Source organism: Dipodomys merriami, unplaced genomic scaffold (genome assembly GCF_024711535.1).
Source record: "Dipodomys merriami isolate MVZ:Mamm:240054 unplaced genomic scaffold, mDipMer1.0.p SCAF_35, whole genome shotgun sequence".
Classification (NCBI taxonomy): Eukaryota; Metazoa; Chordata; class Mammalia; order Rodentia; family Heteromyidae; genus Dipodomys; species Dipodomys merriami.
In genome coordinates, this window is record NW_027205048.1 from 14,971,461 (window position 1) to 14,991,643 (window position 20,183).

The 20,183-nt window shown below is 43.0% G+C and overlaps 1 protein-coding gene across 2 annotated transcripts in view; it reads right to left on the reverse strand.

Moving 5' to 3' along the window:
• Window positions 1-20,183, reverse strand: part of LOC138803978 (putative pre-mRNA-splicing factor ATP-dependent RNA helicase DHX32) — a 58,116-nt gene that overhangs the window by 22,947 nt on the left and 14,986 nt on the right. For both annotated transcript variants that reach the window (XM_069988282.1, XM_069988281.1), the window contains exons 2-3: window positions 15,484-15,995; window positions 3,786-3,979 (exon numbers count right to left, since the gene is read on the reverse strand). In XM_069988282.1, coding sequence (XP_069844383.1) covers window positions 3,786-3,979; window positions 15,484-15,765 — 476 coding nt within the window. In that variant the 5' untranslated portion in view covers window positions 15,766-15,995. The remainder of the gene's footprint in view (window positions 1-3,785; window positions 3,980-15,483; window positions 15,996-20,183) is intronic.

Sequence of the window (20,183 nt, forward strand, 5' to 3'; positions counted from 1 at the left end):
CAATAGTTATAGGTACAAATTTAATTATCATACAAACAGCTATCACCTATACCAACTGTATTTTGGTGGCATATAGTCACTCCTTAGTTCTTATAACACCCAGATTCACAAATAAGGAAACCTGGGGCCCGAGAAAAGGTAGGTGACATGTGTAAGTTCATAGTGGTGGTGAAAGCACTCACTCTGTGTCTATAAAACCAGGTGAGTTCAAGTGAATACTTGGCCTCCTCTTTAGAGCACCAGTACTATTTTCTCTAATCCTATCTGCTCACAACGCAATAGCGTGTCTCTGACTACTGGTTTGGGGAAATGTCACAGTAGAAAAGAAGGCCCAATGTCTCAACAACAGACATAAAAAGTCAAAACACAGAGGCTGGAAGTGGTGCTGTGGCTCAAAGTGGTAGAGAACTATTTTGTGCAAAATTGCTCAGGGACAGTGCCCAGGGCCCAGGTTAAAGCGCCTATGACAAAACAAAAACAAAAAGGAAAAAAAAATCACATCCCCTCCCAAAACACAGACGCCATGAAAGACAAGGCAGCTGCCTGCAGGAGACAAAGCTGGACACCATCTCCCATCCTCTTTGCCTGTATGCTGCAGCCCTACGGTGCATGAAGGCACTTGCTCCTACTCAGACAGTCCTTTCTATAAGACATAGTCCCGTGACTGTCAGAATTGAATGCCTGGGCTTCTTACTACAGAATCACCCCATGTAAGACAATTTCACCATGTGACCAAGTTTAAAAGTTAAGTGAGGGCTGGGAAGTTGGCTCAGTGGTAGAGCGCTTGCCTTTCATGCCTGAGGCCCTGGGTTCGATTCCTCAGCACCACGTAAGCAAAAAGAAAAAAGCCAGAAGTGGCGCTGTGGCTCAAGTGGTAGAGCTCTAGCCTTGAGCTGAAGAGCTGAGGGACAGCGCCCAGGCCCAGAATTCAGGCCCCATGACCGGACCCAAAAAAAAAAAAAAAGTTAAGTGATATCCTGGCCTCCTCATGTGTCATTAGTAAACTGAGCTATCTTCATAGGGCACGCACACACACACACACACACACACACACACACACACACACACACACACACACACACACACACACACACACACACACACACACACACACACACACACACACACACACACACACACACACACACACACACACACACACACACACACACACACACACACACACACACACCTGATTCTACTCAAATAGCATAATTTCACAGAAAGGCAAAGTCAAAGTTCAGCAAAATAAACAGCAGGAAGTGAATACTCAAAAAGGGTGGGCTGGGGCCAGGGGGAAAGGAGTAAACAAATGAAGAGGAGAAAAGAAGAATCCAATTTTATATCCTATAAAATTAAGATTGAGGGAAGGACTGGGTAGGGAAGAAATAGGTGACAATGTTGAAAGATACTGTTGGTCAAAAAATATTTTATTCATAAATTGCCTGATTAAATGGCAACTCCTTTGTACAAAGATAATGAAAAAGAAAACTATATCTAAGAGTCTTTTCCAAGGATTTCCAAAGCCTGCCTGGCACTAAAGATATAAAAACACAAGCAGTGGAAGTGGAGCTGTGGCTCAAAGTAGCAGAGCACTAGCTTTGAGCAAAAAGAGTTCAGGGACAGCGCCCAGGCCTTGAGTTCAAGCCCCACAACTGACAAACAACAACAACAAAAACCATCTATTGTCAGGCACAGTGGCTCATGTCTGTATTCCTATCTACTCAAAAGGCTGAGATCTGAGGCTTGCATGATTTGATGCCAGCCTGGGCAGGAAAGTCCATGAGATTCTTATCTCCAATTAACCACCAAAAAAAAAAAATCACAAGTAGAGTACTAGCCTTGAGCAAAAGAGCTCAGGAACAGCAATTAAGCCCTGAGTTCAAACCCTACAACCAACAAAATAAATAAATAAAATACAAAGAGTGACTTGAGAGCTTAGTCATAGTCATCACTTAATTAAAACTATGGCTTTAAAATGTAAACATTTCAGAGTAAAAACCAAGTTAAAGAATAAATTCAGGGGCCCTTTGCCTGGTGGTGGTGTAGGACATGTCCTGTCTAACCAGTCCTGCATTAGCCTGTAAGTGTCAAACAGGAAGGGAGGATTGGGCATTTCTCTTGTGTCACTCACGTAGCACTTACTGAAGAGGTCATTTGTAAATACATACTAACTAGATATATTACAAAGGCAGTATGTCCTGGATAGATTCAAGTAGGAGTGTGGTTGATTTATAGATTCCCTGTGATCCAACACTGGCTTGAAGAAAAATATCTCCTATTTCTGAAGATAAACATAGGGAGACCAACTTGGTTCAAACCACATGAGTTATGTGGGCTTTCTGAATGGGCTCTGAGCTGGGCCCGAGTCTGCAGCAGCCAGTGGGGCTGAGCAACACGCCCTTCACCACCAGTTACTGTGCACCTGCTTTAGATGCTGGGGTATGGGTGTACGGAAAGCTACCCCTGCCCTGCTCCTCTGGAACATGCCACACAAACGGATGAATGATGTGCAGATACTCCGGAGGCCAGGTGTGCTGGGGTCCTCAGCTTCTGCAGGGGTGGGCAGTGGTGGGGGCAGGGGAATCCCATGGGCAGATCACATCTGGCTGCCAGCAACTGTGGCCACTTCCTTAAGATGTCAGGCAGACCCTGACTGTCAGTGATAGGACACTGCTTGAGAAACATTGGCCCAGAGTAGTAACTTTCCAAGTTTCCTGAATCCTTTTTGCATTTTTCTTTTTTCTTGTCTTCTTTGAATCAAGCTCTTTTCCTTTTTCTTTCTTTTTTTTTTTTTTTTTTTTGTCAGTCATGGGGCTTGAACTCTGGGCCTGGGCACTGTTATAGTCACCACTTAATTAAAATGATGACTTTAAGATGTAAACATTTAGGAGTAAAAACCAAGTTAAGGAATGAATTCAGGGGCTCTTTGCCCATTGGTGTTGGATGCCACGTCCTATCTCTTCAGCTCTTGAGCTCTCGAACTCAAGGCGAGTGTTTTCTACCACTTGAGTCACAGTGCAACTTCCAGTTTTCTGGTGGTTCATTGGAGATAAGAGTCTCACCCTTTCCTTCCCTGGGCTGGCTTTGATCCTCAGATCTCAGCCTCCTGAGTAGCTAGGATAACAGGCATGAGCCACTGGTGCCCGGCTTTGTTTCTTGTTCAAAGGAAATTTCATAATGAAGCTGGACCCCCAAAAGGAGATACAGCAACTTACAGTAGCCACAGAGATGGCTGAGAAGTACAGTGGGAAAACACAGACCTGAGTGGACACAGTGGAGGCTGAGGCAGGTCTCACAATGCCCAGCGGAGGATTTCCATACACACGAATGGGAGAAGGGGCATTCTTCATGTGATGGAGGGAGGGGAGGGCTGTCAGGCCCAGAAGAGGCGTGGGCCTTCCAAACACAGAAAACTACAGAGATAAAGGTGCACAGGTGTGTAGACACGGGCACACACAGAGCCACAGGTGCCCCCGTGGCTGGGCAGTGATGTGGACCCAGCAGGAGGCAGAACTTTACAATAAGGTGGTGGGTCTCTCTCTGCAGGCCAAGATAATGGGTTGGAGTTTTTGCCTGAGGATTCTGGGAAGACATGGAAGGTATTGAGATAAAAGGTTTCTGAGGAGGTCAGTGTGGGAGACAACTGTTATATGTCAGGCTGGAGACCACATTTATGAGAACACAGATGCGTGACTTAATAGATGGCAAGAAAATGCCTCTTCTAGGACTATTAGAACCCAAGCCAAGAGTCAGAGGGGAGCAAAGAAGCCTTCCAAACCAACCTCAGGATGGTCTCACTGGTACAGCAGTTTTCAAAGGGGATCATGTAGCCCACTTCGTGTCCAATGTTAACATCCATCTCGTCCGCCACTCGCAGGGCGAGCTGAACTGCCGTCTGCTTGTGGACCTGGGTGCAGATCACGCTCCCGTGTTGGTAGTGGATGGAAAGGCAATATTCAGCACACCACTGAGGAACCTTTAATAGGCAACAATGACAGGATCAGTGCTCACTAGGAAGGACAAACGACGACAGACAAACTGAAAACACAAAACAACCAAGGGGCTCGTTCTTTCTGGTTGCAGGATTCACTTTACTTTTTTCAATTTTATTTTTACTTTTCATTCTTTTTTCTTCTTGTGCTGGTACTAGAGCCTGAACTTAGGGCTTCATGATCTCCTGCAGCCATTTTACTCCCATCTGAGCCTTGCCTCTATCCAGGGTTCACGTCCTAAAGGACTTTTCTCCTATCCATGAATCATCAGTGGACTGAATTAAATCTCATAGAGTGATACTCTGAGCAATCTGAATTATGTGCTGCTATTACTACTCAAAATTTAAAAATATAAGGATATATGTAAGGCACCAGTGGCTCACATCTGTAATCCTAGCTATTCAAGGGTGGGAACAGAGATCTGAGAATCAGTGTTCAAAAGCCAGCCTGGGCAGGAAAATTTGAAGCCAGGAACGAAGTCTGTGAGACTACTATTTCTAATTAGTCACTCAAAAAGTCACAAGTGGACTGTGGCTCAAGTGATAAGATTGCAGCCTTGAGAAAAAAAAGAAAAGGCAAGGAATAGTCCCCAGGAACAGAGTTCAAGCCTTAGTACCAGCACAAAAAAGACATATGTTTTTGTTTTTTTGTTTTTTTTTGGGTCCGGTCGTGGGGCCTGAACTCTGGGCCTGGGCGCTGTCCCTCAGCTCTTCAGCTCAAGGCTAGCATTCTACCACTTGAACCACAGCGCCACTTCCGGCTTTTTTCTTTTTGCTTATATGGTGCTGAGGAATCGAACCCAGGGCCTCAGGCATGCAAGGCAAGCGCTCTACCACTGAGCCACCTTCCCAGCCCCAAAAAGACATATGTTTTAAAAGGGAAACTGTAAAACCATATCTAACTCACAGATTAAAAGGTAGAATAAAAATGAAAATGAAAAAAAATCATGTTTTTCTTTGTTTTTGTCAATCATGGGCTTGTATTCAGGGCCTGGGTGCTGTCCCTGAGCTCTTTTGCTCAAGACTTAGTGCTCTACCACTTTGAGCCACAGGTCCACTTTCTTTTTTTTTTTTTTTGGTGAGTGGTTAATTGAAGAATCTCACAGGGACTTTCCTGCCTGGGCTGGCTTCGAGCCGTGATCCTCAGATCTCAGCCTCCTGAGTAGCTATGATTACAGCAGGAGCAAGCAGGGCTCAGCAAAAAAAAAAAAGTATTTAAAAATTTTCAAAGACTAATATATTCACAGATCACAATTAAAACAGCTTCTTGTATCAGCTATTATAAGTAGTGTAAGTAGTGTATATATTAAATATCACTTAAATGAAAAATGACTCAAAATTAAAGCATTTACATTTAAATTTACATGCTCATAACAAATAACCACATAAGTCTATTTAACTTTTCTCTGGCAATAGAAGCTAAAATATCCTGGCAATTTATTACCTAAAAATAAAGTGAGTCAGATAATCAACCAACTCATGTGGATTTGGAAAGAACTGATTGCAAGCACCCCTGCTCTTCAGCTATTTTATTTGAAAAATCCTTTTATCTAACATGTTATGTATTGGCTGATTTTTATCAAGTTAATTTATGTATTAGGAGAATATACTAAATTCATTTCTGTGACACTGTTTACTAATTAAGCTTTGATACATCCATTAAAAATAATTTCAAGAGTTTTAAAATAGATCTGAGGTACTGAAACCTTGTAACAGTTTTAATTGTCTTGAGGTCTGCTATTTACTAGACTCATCGTGTAAATAGATTTTAATCTTGGGTTTTTAATCTCACTATAATTTGATAGCACTAATAATTCCAAAATGATTTGCTGCTGTGGCTGCATATCTGCAGTGATTAAAAAGTACAAATGTATTTATTCCATTAAGGTTAAGATAGGCCTATCTTAATGCTTGCTTTATTTTGTAAAAGGAAGAAATTGTAGGATGCTGTAGTTGGGAAATCCAGAATTGAGGCATGACCTAGGGATAATTAAGTACCTACAGGACCCCAGTCAGGGTCACGACTTCTCTACTTTTGCTTCCTTACTTGTAAAATAAGTGTATTTAGGGCACAACAACTGCCCTTCGAGTTTCAGGTCCCCGGTGCTTTCTCCAAGGCTTGGTGTAACCCCCTCCAACTCACTTCTGGGCATCGGTGGGCTCCCCGGGGGGGGGGGGGGGCGCGGGCGTGTCAGTGCCCAAAGCCATGACTCCTCATACCCTGAACTGGGCTGTGGCCTCTGACAGAGAGGAGGCCCATCTTCTGGGTCACCAAATTACTCCAGTGCTCAATAACTATATGCTAAGTGCACAGAATGATTTCATATACTTTCCAGAAATGTTTAAAAATTCTATTACCGGGCTGGGAAGGTGGCTCAGTGGTAGAGCGCTTGCCTTGCATGCCTGAGGCCCTGGGTTTGATTCCTCAGCACCACATAAGCAAAAAGAAAAAAGCCGGAAGTGGCGCTGTGGCTCAAGTGGTAGAGAGCTAGCCTTGAGCTGAAGAGCTGAGGGACAGCGCCCAGGCCCAGAGTTCAGGCCCCACGACCGGACCCCCCCCTACCAAAAAAAATTCTATTATCCTCTATAGTCTACCTTGAATTCTAACCTAACTAGGAATTCACATAAAACTTTGTCTCCCTCATTCTCTGACAAGTAATGTTCTTTTCTTTTCTTTTTTTCTGGTTGTGGGGCTTCAACTCAGGACCTGGGTGCTGTCCCTGAGCTCTTTTGCTCAAGGCTAGCACTATACCAGTTTGAGCCTCAGCTCCATTTCTAGTTTTCTGTTTTTTGTTTTGGAGTGGTTAATTGGACATAAGAGTCTCACAGGGACTTTCCTGCCTGGGCTGGCTTTGAATGGCAATCCTCAGATCTCAGCCTCCTGAGTAGCTATGATTATAGAAGTGAGCCCAGCATCTGGCTGTAAGTGATGTTCTTATTCTTGACAAATCCTTACCTGCAACCTGATTTCCTTCCTGTCTGAGTTCACCATTTAGGGTTCCTGGCCAAGAACTTGAATAGCACTTAGATGCAAAGCTTTGTTAAAATCACCTTTTGAAATTTTAGCTCCCCAATAAGGAGGAAGGCTCATAAGCACATAAATGTGGTTCACATTTGTTTCTAATATTAGCAATGGACATGGTAGGGACAGTAGGCATTTGGATGCATGGATGGTTGTGTGGATAAGAACTTCGACATCAATATCAACATTATCATCATCATCATGGAGAAAACAGAGCACTAGTGCTCATTCCTGTAATCCTAGCTACTAAGGAGATTGAAATCTGAGGATCAAGTTTCAGAGCCAGTCAGGACAGGTAAGTCATTAGACTCTTACCACCAATTACCAGGAAAAAGCTGAAAGTGGAGAATTATCTCAAATTACAGAACACCACTCTTGAGTGAAAAGGTTAAGGGACAGTGCCCAGGCCCTGAGTTCAGTACCAACACACACACACACATACACACTAAAAAAAGGGAGAGAGAAAAATTGGGGCTCAGGACTATGCATGGGAGAGAAGTAGTAACAAGACCATAACAAGACCAAGGGTCATTTCTTTCAGGGGAAGAATAAGTAGTACTCACAGCTAATTGTATCAGAAAAAAACAAATATTACATGGTTTCTAATTTAATATACTGAAGTTAATGCCACAACTAACAAGAAATTAGTGAAACAAAAGGGATGAATGAAATGATACAGCAGTGTTCTTTTGGGGGGAAGGAGGAGTTAGCAGGCTAGGAGGTAACATTTGGGAAGTCAAGATGGCAGCCAGTGGTAAGATCACCTAATCAATGATGACATCAGGTGAGATAGCTTGAGAGTGACCTCAAAAGAGGCTGGACCCTGAGAGGCAAATGGGGTGGGTGCTCTCAGGGAGCGATGGAGGCCACAAGGAAACAGAACTAGCACAGTCCTTCTGTACAACAAATAAAACGTGAAGTGGAAGACTGGGCATAATGTATTTTGCTTAGAGGCCACATTCACAGCTGAGCAAAAAAATCACAGCTACTCACAGAAAGCCCACTCAGTTGTGGCTCTGACTAGACAAGATGTAACAATGATACACAGATTCTAACAGCAGGGAGGTTCTGAAGAGATGAAGAAGCTGCGTGGGACTGTGTCCTGTGTTAGACTTTCTGTACTGGAGTACTCTGGATCACTCTAGGCAAGCTAAAATGTTCTGATTTCAACTCTTCAGAAAACTCAAAGCACTGGCTGGAAATGTGGACATTTGATAATTTCAGGGGACATTAAGCATGGAGCTTTCCAAGGAACTCTAGCTTTGGCTGCTCTGTGATAAATGCTGCATCAGTGCTGCTGCTCTGATCCTGATTATCCTCACCTGGAACTTCTCCATTGTCCCAGGAGCACCCTCCCCTGCTCACAGGAATACCTGTGGAAGAGGCCTCACTTCTCTCTGGAAGATCTTCCCCACCAGGACATAGGGTGAGCAGGTGCCCAGCAGGCACTGTGGGAACCAGGGAAGCGTGGGAAACTCCATTTGGCTCAGTTCTGTCTTCAGAGAAACTAAATTCCAGGCCATTGTGACTTAAATGGCACTTAACATGTAGCAAGAGTTACACAGCATGATGAAAAAAAAAACTGAACTGCTCCTTTAACAGTTTTATAAAGTCTTATAAAGCAACTTGTCTGGGAGTTTTGGCAACATACAACTCTCAAATTTATATACTCTGATGGGACATCTTTTTTCAGTCTGCATCTAAACGCAGCTTTATGTACTGAGATGTGCCCACATGTTCAAGTCTGAGCAGTGAGGTGTGCCTTGTCCTCTGGCCCAAAGAAGGTCTGGGCTTGATGGGACACATTAGAACAGGTGATAAGAACATGCAAATTGGTCTCTTATCTCCTGCCTGCAAGGAAATCATAGGATTCAGGCCAACCTGCTGCTATGGTAAGATGGGTGGGTAGCCAAGACCTAACCTGTCAGCTGCAGTGCTGGTGGAGCTCAGCAGCTTAAATGTATTCAGAAGTAAGGTGGTGTGCACAGAGGCAGGGCTGCTCGATTCTGGGGGACTCAGTGTCCAGGGTCCTCAGGTCAGTTGAAGAGATATTCTGTAAGACTCCTCGTCAAGCTGCAGATCAAAACCAAGGGAGCAACAGCAGAAAACTTTGGGTATGACCTTGCGGCCATAGTGGCAAAGTATGCCTGCAAGAACAGTAACTATGTTGGACTTCTTCTTTCTATCCCCTGCCAGAGAGTTTCTCATCTAATGATAACATGGTTAAATAATACATACGTAAAAAAAGACCTCTGTGAGACAAATACATTCTGTCAGACACAACCTAGCCCCAGAGACTCCCAGACCTTCACTTAAAACACTAATCTGTCCACAAGGCTAGACTCCTCTTCTGCCTTCTTCTCTCAGTATGCCTAGCACTTGCAGTCCTGTGGCTAGCACCAGGATCCCAATCATGAACTGCATTTCAGTGCCAGGACAATCACACAATTTACAAGTTGAAAGGAATCCGAGGGGCCACCAGTTCACCCAAGGTAGGAATCCTTCCAGATTCCCACAAAATGTCTATGCCCAAGCCCGTATTGCCCAGTGTGATCCGACATGTCAGAACACTCGCTGAGGGGCCTTCCTGGAACAAATGTCACACATCACTGGATAGCCACTATGTACAGGTCTGGGCTTTGGGTGAATACAGGTAAAATATATCAGGAGAAAGAAAATGGTGGTGAAGTTTATTAGGCCAATGAAATGGAGTCAATGCCATTTGCTTCTTTCATTTTTCTTCTTTTTCTTTTTCTGGAAAGCAGCAAAAATTGTATTTAGTAAAGCAGAACAAGTAGGGAGAAATATGAAAGAAAAGAATACCTCCTTATCCAACATGCAAGAGGCAGGGGCAAACATCCATCGAATATGTGCTTTTTAACTCTGGTGGTGCTGGGGCTTAAGCTTAGGGTCTCCCACTTGCTAGGCAGGTGTTCTACCATGCTAGCCACGCCTACACCCTGCTTCTTCATGAAAATCTCAGTTATTTCATGCTCTGACCCCTCCCTGCCTCTCTATTTGTGAAAAAATTTAGGTAGGAAAAGAAGGCAAAGTACAGTTCTAAAAATGTTCTGCTTTCTTTTGACTCTTTCGTAAGCTTGCCCTAAAAATGAAATAGAAAAAGGCTCTTCAGATAGAGGGGAAGTGCCCTCCTCCTTTCCAGGACACTCACAAAAAAGCCTTCATAGCATCTGTTCCAAAGACACAGGAGGTTTAAGATCTTTGGATTCACTCTGACGACTGGCTTTTCTTTGAAATGCTTAAAACAGAGGAACAAGAAAGTACAGACTCTTGAAAGAGACAAATATTTTTAAAAAATCAAATGGTTTCCTGAATTAAGAAATCAATGAACAGTTTTTTCCCTCATCACTTGAGTACATTATTGACTTCTCTGAAACTAAAGGTACTTACTGCCTTCCCCTTAAACAGAAAATAAGCATGAATCACTAAAATGGCTTAATGATAAAAATAACAGAAACCATGGCTAAGCATTAATATATTATAAATTCTAATTCTAATTCTAAAAGAATACAAATTCCTATAGAAAACTCAAATATATGTGTTTGTATATATGTCTCTGTGTATGTGTGTGTGTGTGTGTATACACAAACTGGTATGAAGCTGCTGAGCACTGGTGGCTCACACCTGTGATCCTAACTACTCAGAAGGCTGAGATCTGAGGATCAAGGTTCAAAGCCAGCCCAGGCAGAAAAGTCCCTGTAAGATTCTTATCTCCAACTAACCACTCAAGAACTGGAAGTGGTGCTGTGGCTCAAAGAGGTAGAGCACTATCCTGGAGTGAAAGAGCTCAAGAACAGCACCCTGGCCCTGAGTTCAAGCCCCACAACTGACAAGCAAAAAAAATCTAGTATGAAGCCAGACTAGTAGCTTATAACTAGAATCCTAGCTACTTAGGAGGCTGAGATCTGAGGATCATAGTTGGAAGTCAGCCTGAGCAAAAGAGTCCATGAGACTTTTATCTCTAATTAACCACCAAAAATGCTCGAGTGGTAGAACACTAGCCTTGAGCAAAAGAGCTTAGGGACAGAGCCCAGGCCCTGAGTTCAAGCCCTAGGACAGGCACAAGAAAACAACAACAGCAACAACAGTATGAGTTAGCAATTTTGAAACTATGACTAAGAGTCCTAGTAAGTAAGGATATTCTGAACAAGACAGCCATGTTTCTCATAAAGAATTTACAAATATGGAAACAGAGAAGACTGCAGTGAGTGCTGTGGTGCTGACTGGTGTTGGAGGCATCAGGATGAACATTTACTAACAGGGAAAAGGAAGCATGAGAGATACATGAATAGAAATATGAGGAGGTAGAAAACAATAAAAAGAGAGAAATTGAGGAAGATAGAGGGAAATAAAATACTAGAGAGACAAAAAGACAAACAGCTATGTAGACAGATGGACAGACAAGTGTGTGCAAGTAGGTGTACTCTCATACATAGTTCCTCATTCAAGGGGCACAACTACTGCAGCCATCCTGGTTCTAAATGCAATTTGCTGCTAAAAGAAACAAGAATCCTTGAGAAAAATGACTGGGACAGGAAACACACTGGATGAACCTGGAAGAATAGCTAAAGAGCTCAAAACTCATGCAGACAAGACAGAGGGACAAAGACATCGTTTGAGGGGGTCCACTAGCCACATCCAGGACAACTCAAACAACAAAATTAATGGGCTATTAAAAATTATAATTCACAGAATGAGTCTACATGGATATGAATAGCTGAATAAATGAATAATAATGAAGAGAATGCTGAGCCTTACAGAAGAATTCCAAATAATAAATGAAGAAGGCATGACAGAATTAGACAAACCACCATTTGGCTACCACCAATGTAGTATTTAAAAGTTGAAGGAGTCACAGAAGCACTGGCGGGTCAGGGTATGACAACAGCCTACTTCAACAGTCAGAGTTCATATCTGAGCTGTGCAGGGGAAGGTGGGTTTTTTTTGTTTGTTTGTTTTTGGTTTTTTTTGGTCTTCAGGTTTGAACTCTGGGCCTGGGTGTGGCCCCAGAGTTTTGTGCTCAAGGCTAATGCTCTACCACAAGTGCCATACACATATTTATGGCTTTTTGCTGGCTAACTGGAGATCAAACACAGATTTGTTTCTCTAGGCTGGCTTCAAATCTCAATCCTCAGATCTCAGCTTTCTGAGTAGCTGAGATTACAGGAATAAGCTACCGTGACAATGAAATATAATGTAGTCTTGGACTGATTTCCAACAAGAAAATTATTCTATCAAAATTATGTAAGATTGATTAAATGTAATTGGGTAGATATTAGATAATAAGATACCAACATTTGCATTTCCTATTTTGATGATTATATAAAATATCTGATGTTTTATATATATATACACATACATAAATATATATATGTATATACATATATATATATAGCATTTCACTGTTTTTGACATTCATTGAAATATATGGTGCAAAAGACATCACGTAATCATTCTAACCATCTCTTTATCTCTATGTTTGTTTTTCGTGTGTGTGTGTGTGTGTGTGTGTGTGTGTGTGTGTGTGTGTGTGTGTGTGTGTGTTTGAGACAGGGTCTTGCCATGTGTTATAAGTTTGTTCTCCAAGAACCCCTAGAATCACAACAATACACATAAAAATAAAGAACTGCCAGGCACCAGTGCCTCATGCCTATGATCTTAGCTACTCGGAGACTGAGATCTGAGGACCATGCCTGTAATCCTAGCTACTCAGGAGGCTGAGATCTGAGGATTGTGGTTCAAAGCCAGCCCGGGCAGGAAAGGCAATGAGACTTTTTTTTTTAATATTTTTTTATTATTGTGAAAATATTGTACAGAGGGGTTACAATTACATGGGCAAGATAATGAGTACATTTCTTATCAAGCATTGTAGCCTCCTCTTTGTTTCCCCTTCCCATCCTATCCTCCCCCACCCCCCCCATGACACTCATCTCCTAATGAATCACTCAGAAAACCGGAAGTGGCGCTGTGGCTCAAGTGGTAGAGCACTAGCCTTGATCTAAAGAGCTGAGGGACAGTGCCCAGGCCCACAGTTGAAGCCCCATGACTGACAAAATAAATAAATAAAATAAAAATTAAAAAAAGAACTGTCTCTGCCAGGCAAAATCTACTTCTGCAGAAGGGTGTGCCATCAGCCAAAAATCTGGCAAGAAAGCACTGACAGGCTGCTCCCCTATTTATCCCTAATACAGCTGGCCCCACTCCTCCATTCCAATTGGCTGAGCTCAGGTTAACAGCCTGCTCATGACTGGCTAGTTTGAATAGGGTAAACTATATTTACATAATATGACTTTGAAATAAGATTAACAGTATACAAGTAATCTCAAAATATCATGGAACCCCCAAGCTATTTCTTTAACAATCTGAAGTGTGTCTTAATTCCACCTTTAAAAGAAATCAGTTTAAGACAAAAAACTTACATTTCAAAGATCCTTCCTTATCCCAAAGCAGCTCTTGTTTTCCTGAACAAAAAGCCAAGGCACCAGGCCAAAGCAGGAACTTTTAAGCAACACAGTTGGTTAGAAAAGACAGTTTCTCTCACATATGTAGCCCAGGCTAGTCTCAAACTCACATTCCTTCTGCCTCAGTCTCCTAAAGGCTGGGAATATAGGTATATATGACATACAGCAACATCAATTTATTCTTAAAAGGTGTGGAATTATGTGTATTCATAAGTGTGGAACAAGGATAGGGAAGAAGACAAAAAAATCAAGTGTGGTTAAATATTTCATAAGAAATCCAGGTGAAGGACATAAATCTCTGTATTGTTATTACAACTTTTTTAAAGTCTGGATTATCACAAAATAAAAACTTAAAGTTGGGGATATAGCTCAGTGGCAGAGGATTGCTTACCCTCTACAAATTCTTAGGCTTGCTTCCCCAGCATTAAAACAAAAACAAAAATAAACACACATACACACATATACACACACGTATACATGTATCCAGAAATTTTTTTTAAATTGCTACTTTGTCTACATAAATCAGAAAAATCATACTCATTTAAGTCTTAAAGTGAACTAAAATCAATCATTATAGCAGTAACTCATCAGAACAGGTAACAGAACATGACAAATCCTTGATATCAGATTATTAAAACACTGTCCCGCCCTCCCTCCGCTTTCTTCAAATTACAAGAAAGTGCCAAAGATAACAATCAACTTGGAATGATCAGTATACAGTGAAAAGTATTCTTTTTTTGTCCCAATTTGGAAATCATGTAATATGAGACAAGTGATCAAATCCCCTGGGTGCCATGTGAAAATGATGAGGTCCTTTCAGAGCTGGTCTGCTCTATTTTTTATCTTTTTCTTTTTTTCTTTTTTTTTCTTTTTGCCAGTCCTGGGGCTTGAACTCAGAGCCTGGGCACTATCACTGTTTCTTTTGCTCAAGGCTAGTACTCTACCACTTGAGCTACAGTGCCCCTTCTAGCTTTTCCTGTTTAGTGGTACTAAGGAACAGAATCCAGGGCTTCATGCATGCTAGGCAAGCACTCTACAACTAAGCTACATTCCCAGCCTTATTTCTTACATTTTAAGAATCTTCATCTTAAGACTAAAACATAGGGGCTGGGAAGATGGCTCAGTGATAGAGCGCTTGCCTTGCATGCCTGAGGCCCTGGGTTTGATTCCTCAGCACCACATAAGCAAAAAAGAAAAAAGCCGGAAGTGGCGCTGTGGCTCAAGTGGTAGAGCACTAGCCTTTAGCTGAAGAGCTGAGGGACAGCGCCGAGGCCCAGAGTTTAAGCCCCACGACCGGACCCCCCAAAAAAAAATAAATAAAAAAAAAAGACTAAAACATAGATCTGACATAGATCTGACTTGAGTCAAATCCTAAAGTCTAAATACAACAACAAATTTGAAGTAAGTATTCATTAGCTATCTAACATGTTGACTACCAGACCACTGATGTGTAAACATAAAGGTTAATCCCCAAATTGCTGGTGGGAAAATAGCACCAATTACATCTTTTGGTACAATATGTATACAGAAGTAAATTATTCTAGAGGAAATTCTGTGATTCACTAAACATAATATCCATGTAAGTATTAGGTGTTATTCAGCTGTCAATTGATTTGGGTATTATTAATAAAAATAGAACCCTAAGCTGTGTTGTGTTAAATTACCTAAGTAATAAAAAGCATCGTAACACAAAAAGCAAAAGGTTTTTGTAGCTAGCCAGACACTGGTGGCTCATGCCTATAATCCTAGCTGTTCAGGAGGTTGATATCTGAGGATTATAGTTCAAAGCAGCCCAGGTAGCAAAGTCTGTGAGACCCCCATATCCAATTAACCTCCATAAGAAACTCCCCCCCCCCAAAAAAAAAAACGGGAAGTGGAGCTGAGGCTTCATGTGGTAGAGCAATATCGTTGAGCAAGCAATGCTCAGACCCTGAGTTCAAGCCCCAGGACCACAACTACAAACAAGGATTCTTTTTTTTACTCACCTGAGAGCTCTTGCCACATTTGGCATCTCCTGAAATAATCACAATTTGATTTTGCAGCAGATTCTCCATAAAGGAGTATTTTTCTTTCCATATTGGGAGGTCTTCTCTTTCTTTGAGAAGTTTGTAATAGCGTGATGAGTATGGTAGTCCGTCAAAAGGGTTCACTTCCAGGTCCTCACAGGCCAGAACAACCTCCTCATCCCCATCACTGGATTCCAGGGACTCGGGAAAATAGCGCTTTTCTGAGGAGGAGTTTGGACACTCCAGTTCTTCATCCTCCATCTCCACAGGGCAGTTAGGGATCAAGTTTCTCCTTTCAACAGCCCATTGCTGACAGGGGAGGACACCTGGGTGTGTGTGCTTGTGCACACACAGCTGGACCTCCCAATGGAAGACTCTGAGGGTGCACCAAGTTACTTCCTCAAGCCAGTGTCATCTGTCCCTCGTTGCCTTGCTGGCCCACTTCAGCATTCAAGCATTCTTCAGTGTTCCATGACTGTCAATAATCCACGCTAGAAAACACATGGAGAAAGGATGTGAGATCAGCAAATGCTCTGTTTTTCTGCTAACAAGCGACTGTCTCTCCTTGCTGCTGTCACGCAGTCAGGAATACTAGGCTAAGCTGTTAAAGGCAGGTTGGCTGTAACTTTCTCCTGGCCAGTTTGGAAAAGGATGGCTGGCCGGCTGACCTCTCCCACAGCCCCTCACATCTGGGTCACTGTGAAAGGAAAAGCTGCTGGGAGAGGCTGGGAGAGGCGCATTGTATTCCGACTAGTCACGTGGGCACCTAATCCCAAGACAAAAGGGACCAGGAGTTTATAAAGGGAAGCTGAGAAGGCCAGTGGATGCCCTTCCAGCACTATACCACAGTCTCTTCAGAAATCCCCAGCTTTATTACTGGGTAGCACTTAAGAAACCTTCATTTTACTTCTTCTTGTGCCAGTTTAAGAAGTAAAGGAAGATAATCTGTATTTCTTTTCACCTGAGGTTATAGGTGGCTTTTGCTAACTGTCTTGGTTTAGCTAGATCAAAAGTCTCCAGCTTATTTCTGGAGACATCAACATGGGAGATCCAAAAGCTAACAAAAGACAATTTCTATCTCAAGGAAGAGAGGACTGCCGGAAGAAGGGCAGGTTTACCCAGGGGTGCCTCCCCCACAGATCAGGTAGGTGGTCTCCCCTCAAATCACCAGCAACTGATAAGAACAGAACAAAAGCAATGCAGTCCATGCCTCACATGTGCCAAGTGGAAATGAAAAAGGAAGAAAACTCATAATGGCAAAACACAGTTCACAATGTGCTTGCACTATGCTCTTGCCTCACCGCAGTTTCACGTGGCTAGAGGAGAGCTTGGGGGCTGCTCCCTCAAGGGGCAGGAGGAAGAAAAGCACTCTCCTCTGATTAAGTGACTGCTCCAATAAGCTTTTTTAGGGCTAGCATTTGCTAGGGCTCAGGTTAATAAACGTAGGCACTGGACACACACATATGGATATTGTAAGGGCAGGAGAAAGAACAGGCTAGAACTTTTATGAACTCACATATGACAAAGCTAGAAGCAGGGGGGTTTAAATAACTATGAAGGTAGAGTTTTTAAAAGTTCATTTGAGCTGGGCACCAGTGGCTCACACTTGTAATCCTAGCTACTCAGAAAGGTGAGGTCTGAGGATCATGGTTTGAAGCCAGCCCAGGAAGAAAGTCTATGTGACTCTTATGTCCAGTAACTCACAAAAAAGAGAGCTGAAAATGAAGTATGGCTCAAATGGTGGAAAACTAGTCTTGAACACAAAAGCTCAGGAACAGTGCCAGACCTGGAGTTCAAGCCCCAGGACTGGCACCAAAAAAAAAAAAAAAAAAAAAAAGAAAGACATTTTGAGCCAGATTCTGGTAGCTCACACCTCTTCAGGAGGCTGAGATCTGAGGACTACTGTTTGAAGTCAGTCAGGCAGAAAACTCTCTGAGATTCTTAGTTCTAATTAATCAGCAAAAAGTTGGAAATAGAAATTTGGTTGAAGTGGTAGAGTGCCAGCCTTGATGCCTTAAAAAAAAAAGTGAGAGGGAGACCCTGAGTTCAAGTACCACTACTGACACAAAACCTTTCATTCTGAAAGCCACTGTTCCAATTAAAATTGAATCGCAATGGTATGCAATACAAATACCTTACTATGGATTTACTTTGTAACTCTTCCCTGCCCAGGCCAGGCCAGACCCTAGACAAGAACCAGAAAACATTAGCTTGACATGCCAGGACAAGCATGCACTGAGATGCTATCCAACAATCAGAAGTTTCTCCTGCCAGAAGTTTAAATTGAGCTTCCAATTCAAGTTTTCTTTTTTTCTCATTAGGATTTCTCCTAAAGATTTTAGAACTATGTATGGATTTAACTACAATTATAACCATCAATTCTCTTAAGAACTCTCTATTTTAACCAGTTAAAGAAAAAAAAATAGGCTGGCACTAATGGCTCACACCTGTAATTCTAACTACTTAGGAGGCTGAGATTTGAGGATTTGGGTTAAAAACAAGACTGGGTAGGAAAATCTGTGAGAATCTTACCTCCAATAAACTAAAGTGGTGCTGTGGCTCAAAGTGGTAGGGTGCTAGCCTAAAGCAAAAGAGCTCAGGGACAGTGCCCAAGCCCATGACTGAAAAAAAAAATACAGCTAGCTGAGTGCCAAGGAGGATCCCAGTTCAAAGCTAGACTGGGCAGAAAGTCTCTGAGATTCTATCTCCAATTAAACAGCAAAAAATGGCTGGAGTATGGCAGAGTATCAGCTGCAAGCAAGGAAGGCCATCAAGCTAGTGGTCCTGAGTTCAAGCCCAGGGACCAGCCACCTTCCACAAGTATAATATTTTTACTACATATGTTGCTGTTAACTTATACTACTCCCTGAGTGTAACAATCTTGGAATTAAGGTGACTGGATTTCTCTAAAAAAGCTTATCTATATTAGAAATCTTGCAGATTGACTGACTGGAACATCACCATTGTGGAGAAAAAGAATATTGCCATCAGAATTATCTTAGGTTATCTTTAGTGTCCTTAATAGCCACTTACCAATCACCTTATCTGATGTAACATCTTTTGGACTGTTAGGTAAAACTCTTGGGATGTACTGGTACACTCAGCAGGCCCCTAGCTCCCACCAACCCTACAGCTAAGAATGTTAAAACCTGTGAACCCGACAGAAGAGATCGCCCACTTTGCTGTGACCTTTCTAATCTGATCCCTGCATCATTGCATTTGGGAAAGTGTACTCCTTCACAACTTTCTCTTGTTCTGGACTATAAAAGCTCATGTGACCCTTTCCACAGTGGAACCTATCACTCAGAGTGACCTGACCTGTATTCCCAGGCCCAGTCACTCACATCTGGCTCAGAGTAAACGATCTCATGCTCTTTAGAGCAAAAGCTTGTGTTGTGTCAACCACGCAGTGACCACTTGGAACCCTTGGGGCCATCTAGAGAGCCCTTCCGCCCAGTTCTCCTTCTAGAGCCCTAAGGCCCAGTTGATTCTCAGTCCCACATCACTGAACTGTGGGTGTATGAAAGATGGCGAGGAAGTGTTGCCCCTACGCCAATGGGACAGTGAGCCTGAGGGCCAGTGACAGACTCGCTGTGACCTAGAGAAGGCAGCGACGGGCCTCTGAGTCACTTCCAAGGCCCTCTGTGCTCAACACAGCGTCTAAACCAGTTTCCATTCCGGAATTCTGAGCCCCAGGTGTGGACAATTGGCTCACACCTCAACCCAAGCTCATGAGTGAGCTCTCTCAGAGGCTCCAGCCCCGTTCAGCCTTCGGATGATACAGACCCAGCCACCACCATGCTGAGCTCCCAATCCACATCCCAGAGAGGCCAGACCACCCAGAATCTCAAGAGGCCATAAATGCTACTGCCTAGTTTTTTTTTGGGGGGGGGCGGAGAGGGAGGTTGTCCTGCAACAACTGATAACCACACTTCAGCCTTCTAGATAAAATAGTTCAACTTTTCTTCATGACTCAGAATCTCCATTACAGAACTACAGAATAAAATGAGGTCTATAGATTTCTCCTCTGTGAGTGTCAAGGCCAAACTGCTGCATAGAGCCCTGCTGGCCCCCAGGAGTCCATGCCCAGGCCATCTTGTGGTCAGCATGCTTAGTGAGGCTCTTCCTGGCTTGTCTACCCTGCTCTCCTCCCTGTATTGAGAAGGGACAGTGGCAGGTATCCTGCTTGTCAGCACACCACGGGTCCTCGGGACTGCTTGTGAGCAGCTGGCACAGGGGAGGCCACATCTCCAAATGTGAGACTGGAGATTGGGAACTGCTCCACAATCTGTCCGCTTACCATCTTCGCTGTTTTTTTTGGGGGGAGGTCCGGTCGTGGGGCCTGAACTCTGGGCCTGGGCGCTGTCCCTCAGCTCTTCAGCTCAAGGCTAGTGCTCTACCACTTGAGCCACAGCGCCACTTCTGGCTTTTTTCTTTTTGCTTATGTGGTGCTGAGGAATCGAACCCAGGGCCTCATGCATGCAAGGCAAGTGCTCTACCACTGAGCCACCTTCCCAGCACCCCACTGTGTGTTTTTTTTTAAATCACTTTATTTAGATGTGTTGTTAGCTATAGCTTTCTCACTGGCAATTTCCACAGTTGTGAGCTCAAATGTTGTGGGTACTCATGAACCCACAGGCTGAACACACAATGCATAAGTCACTGTATGCTCTGCAGGG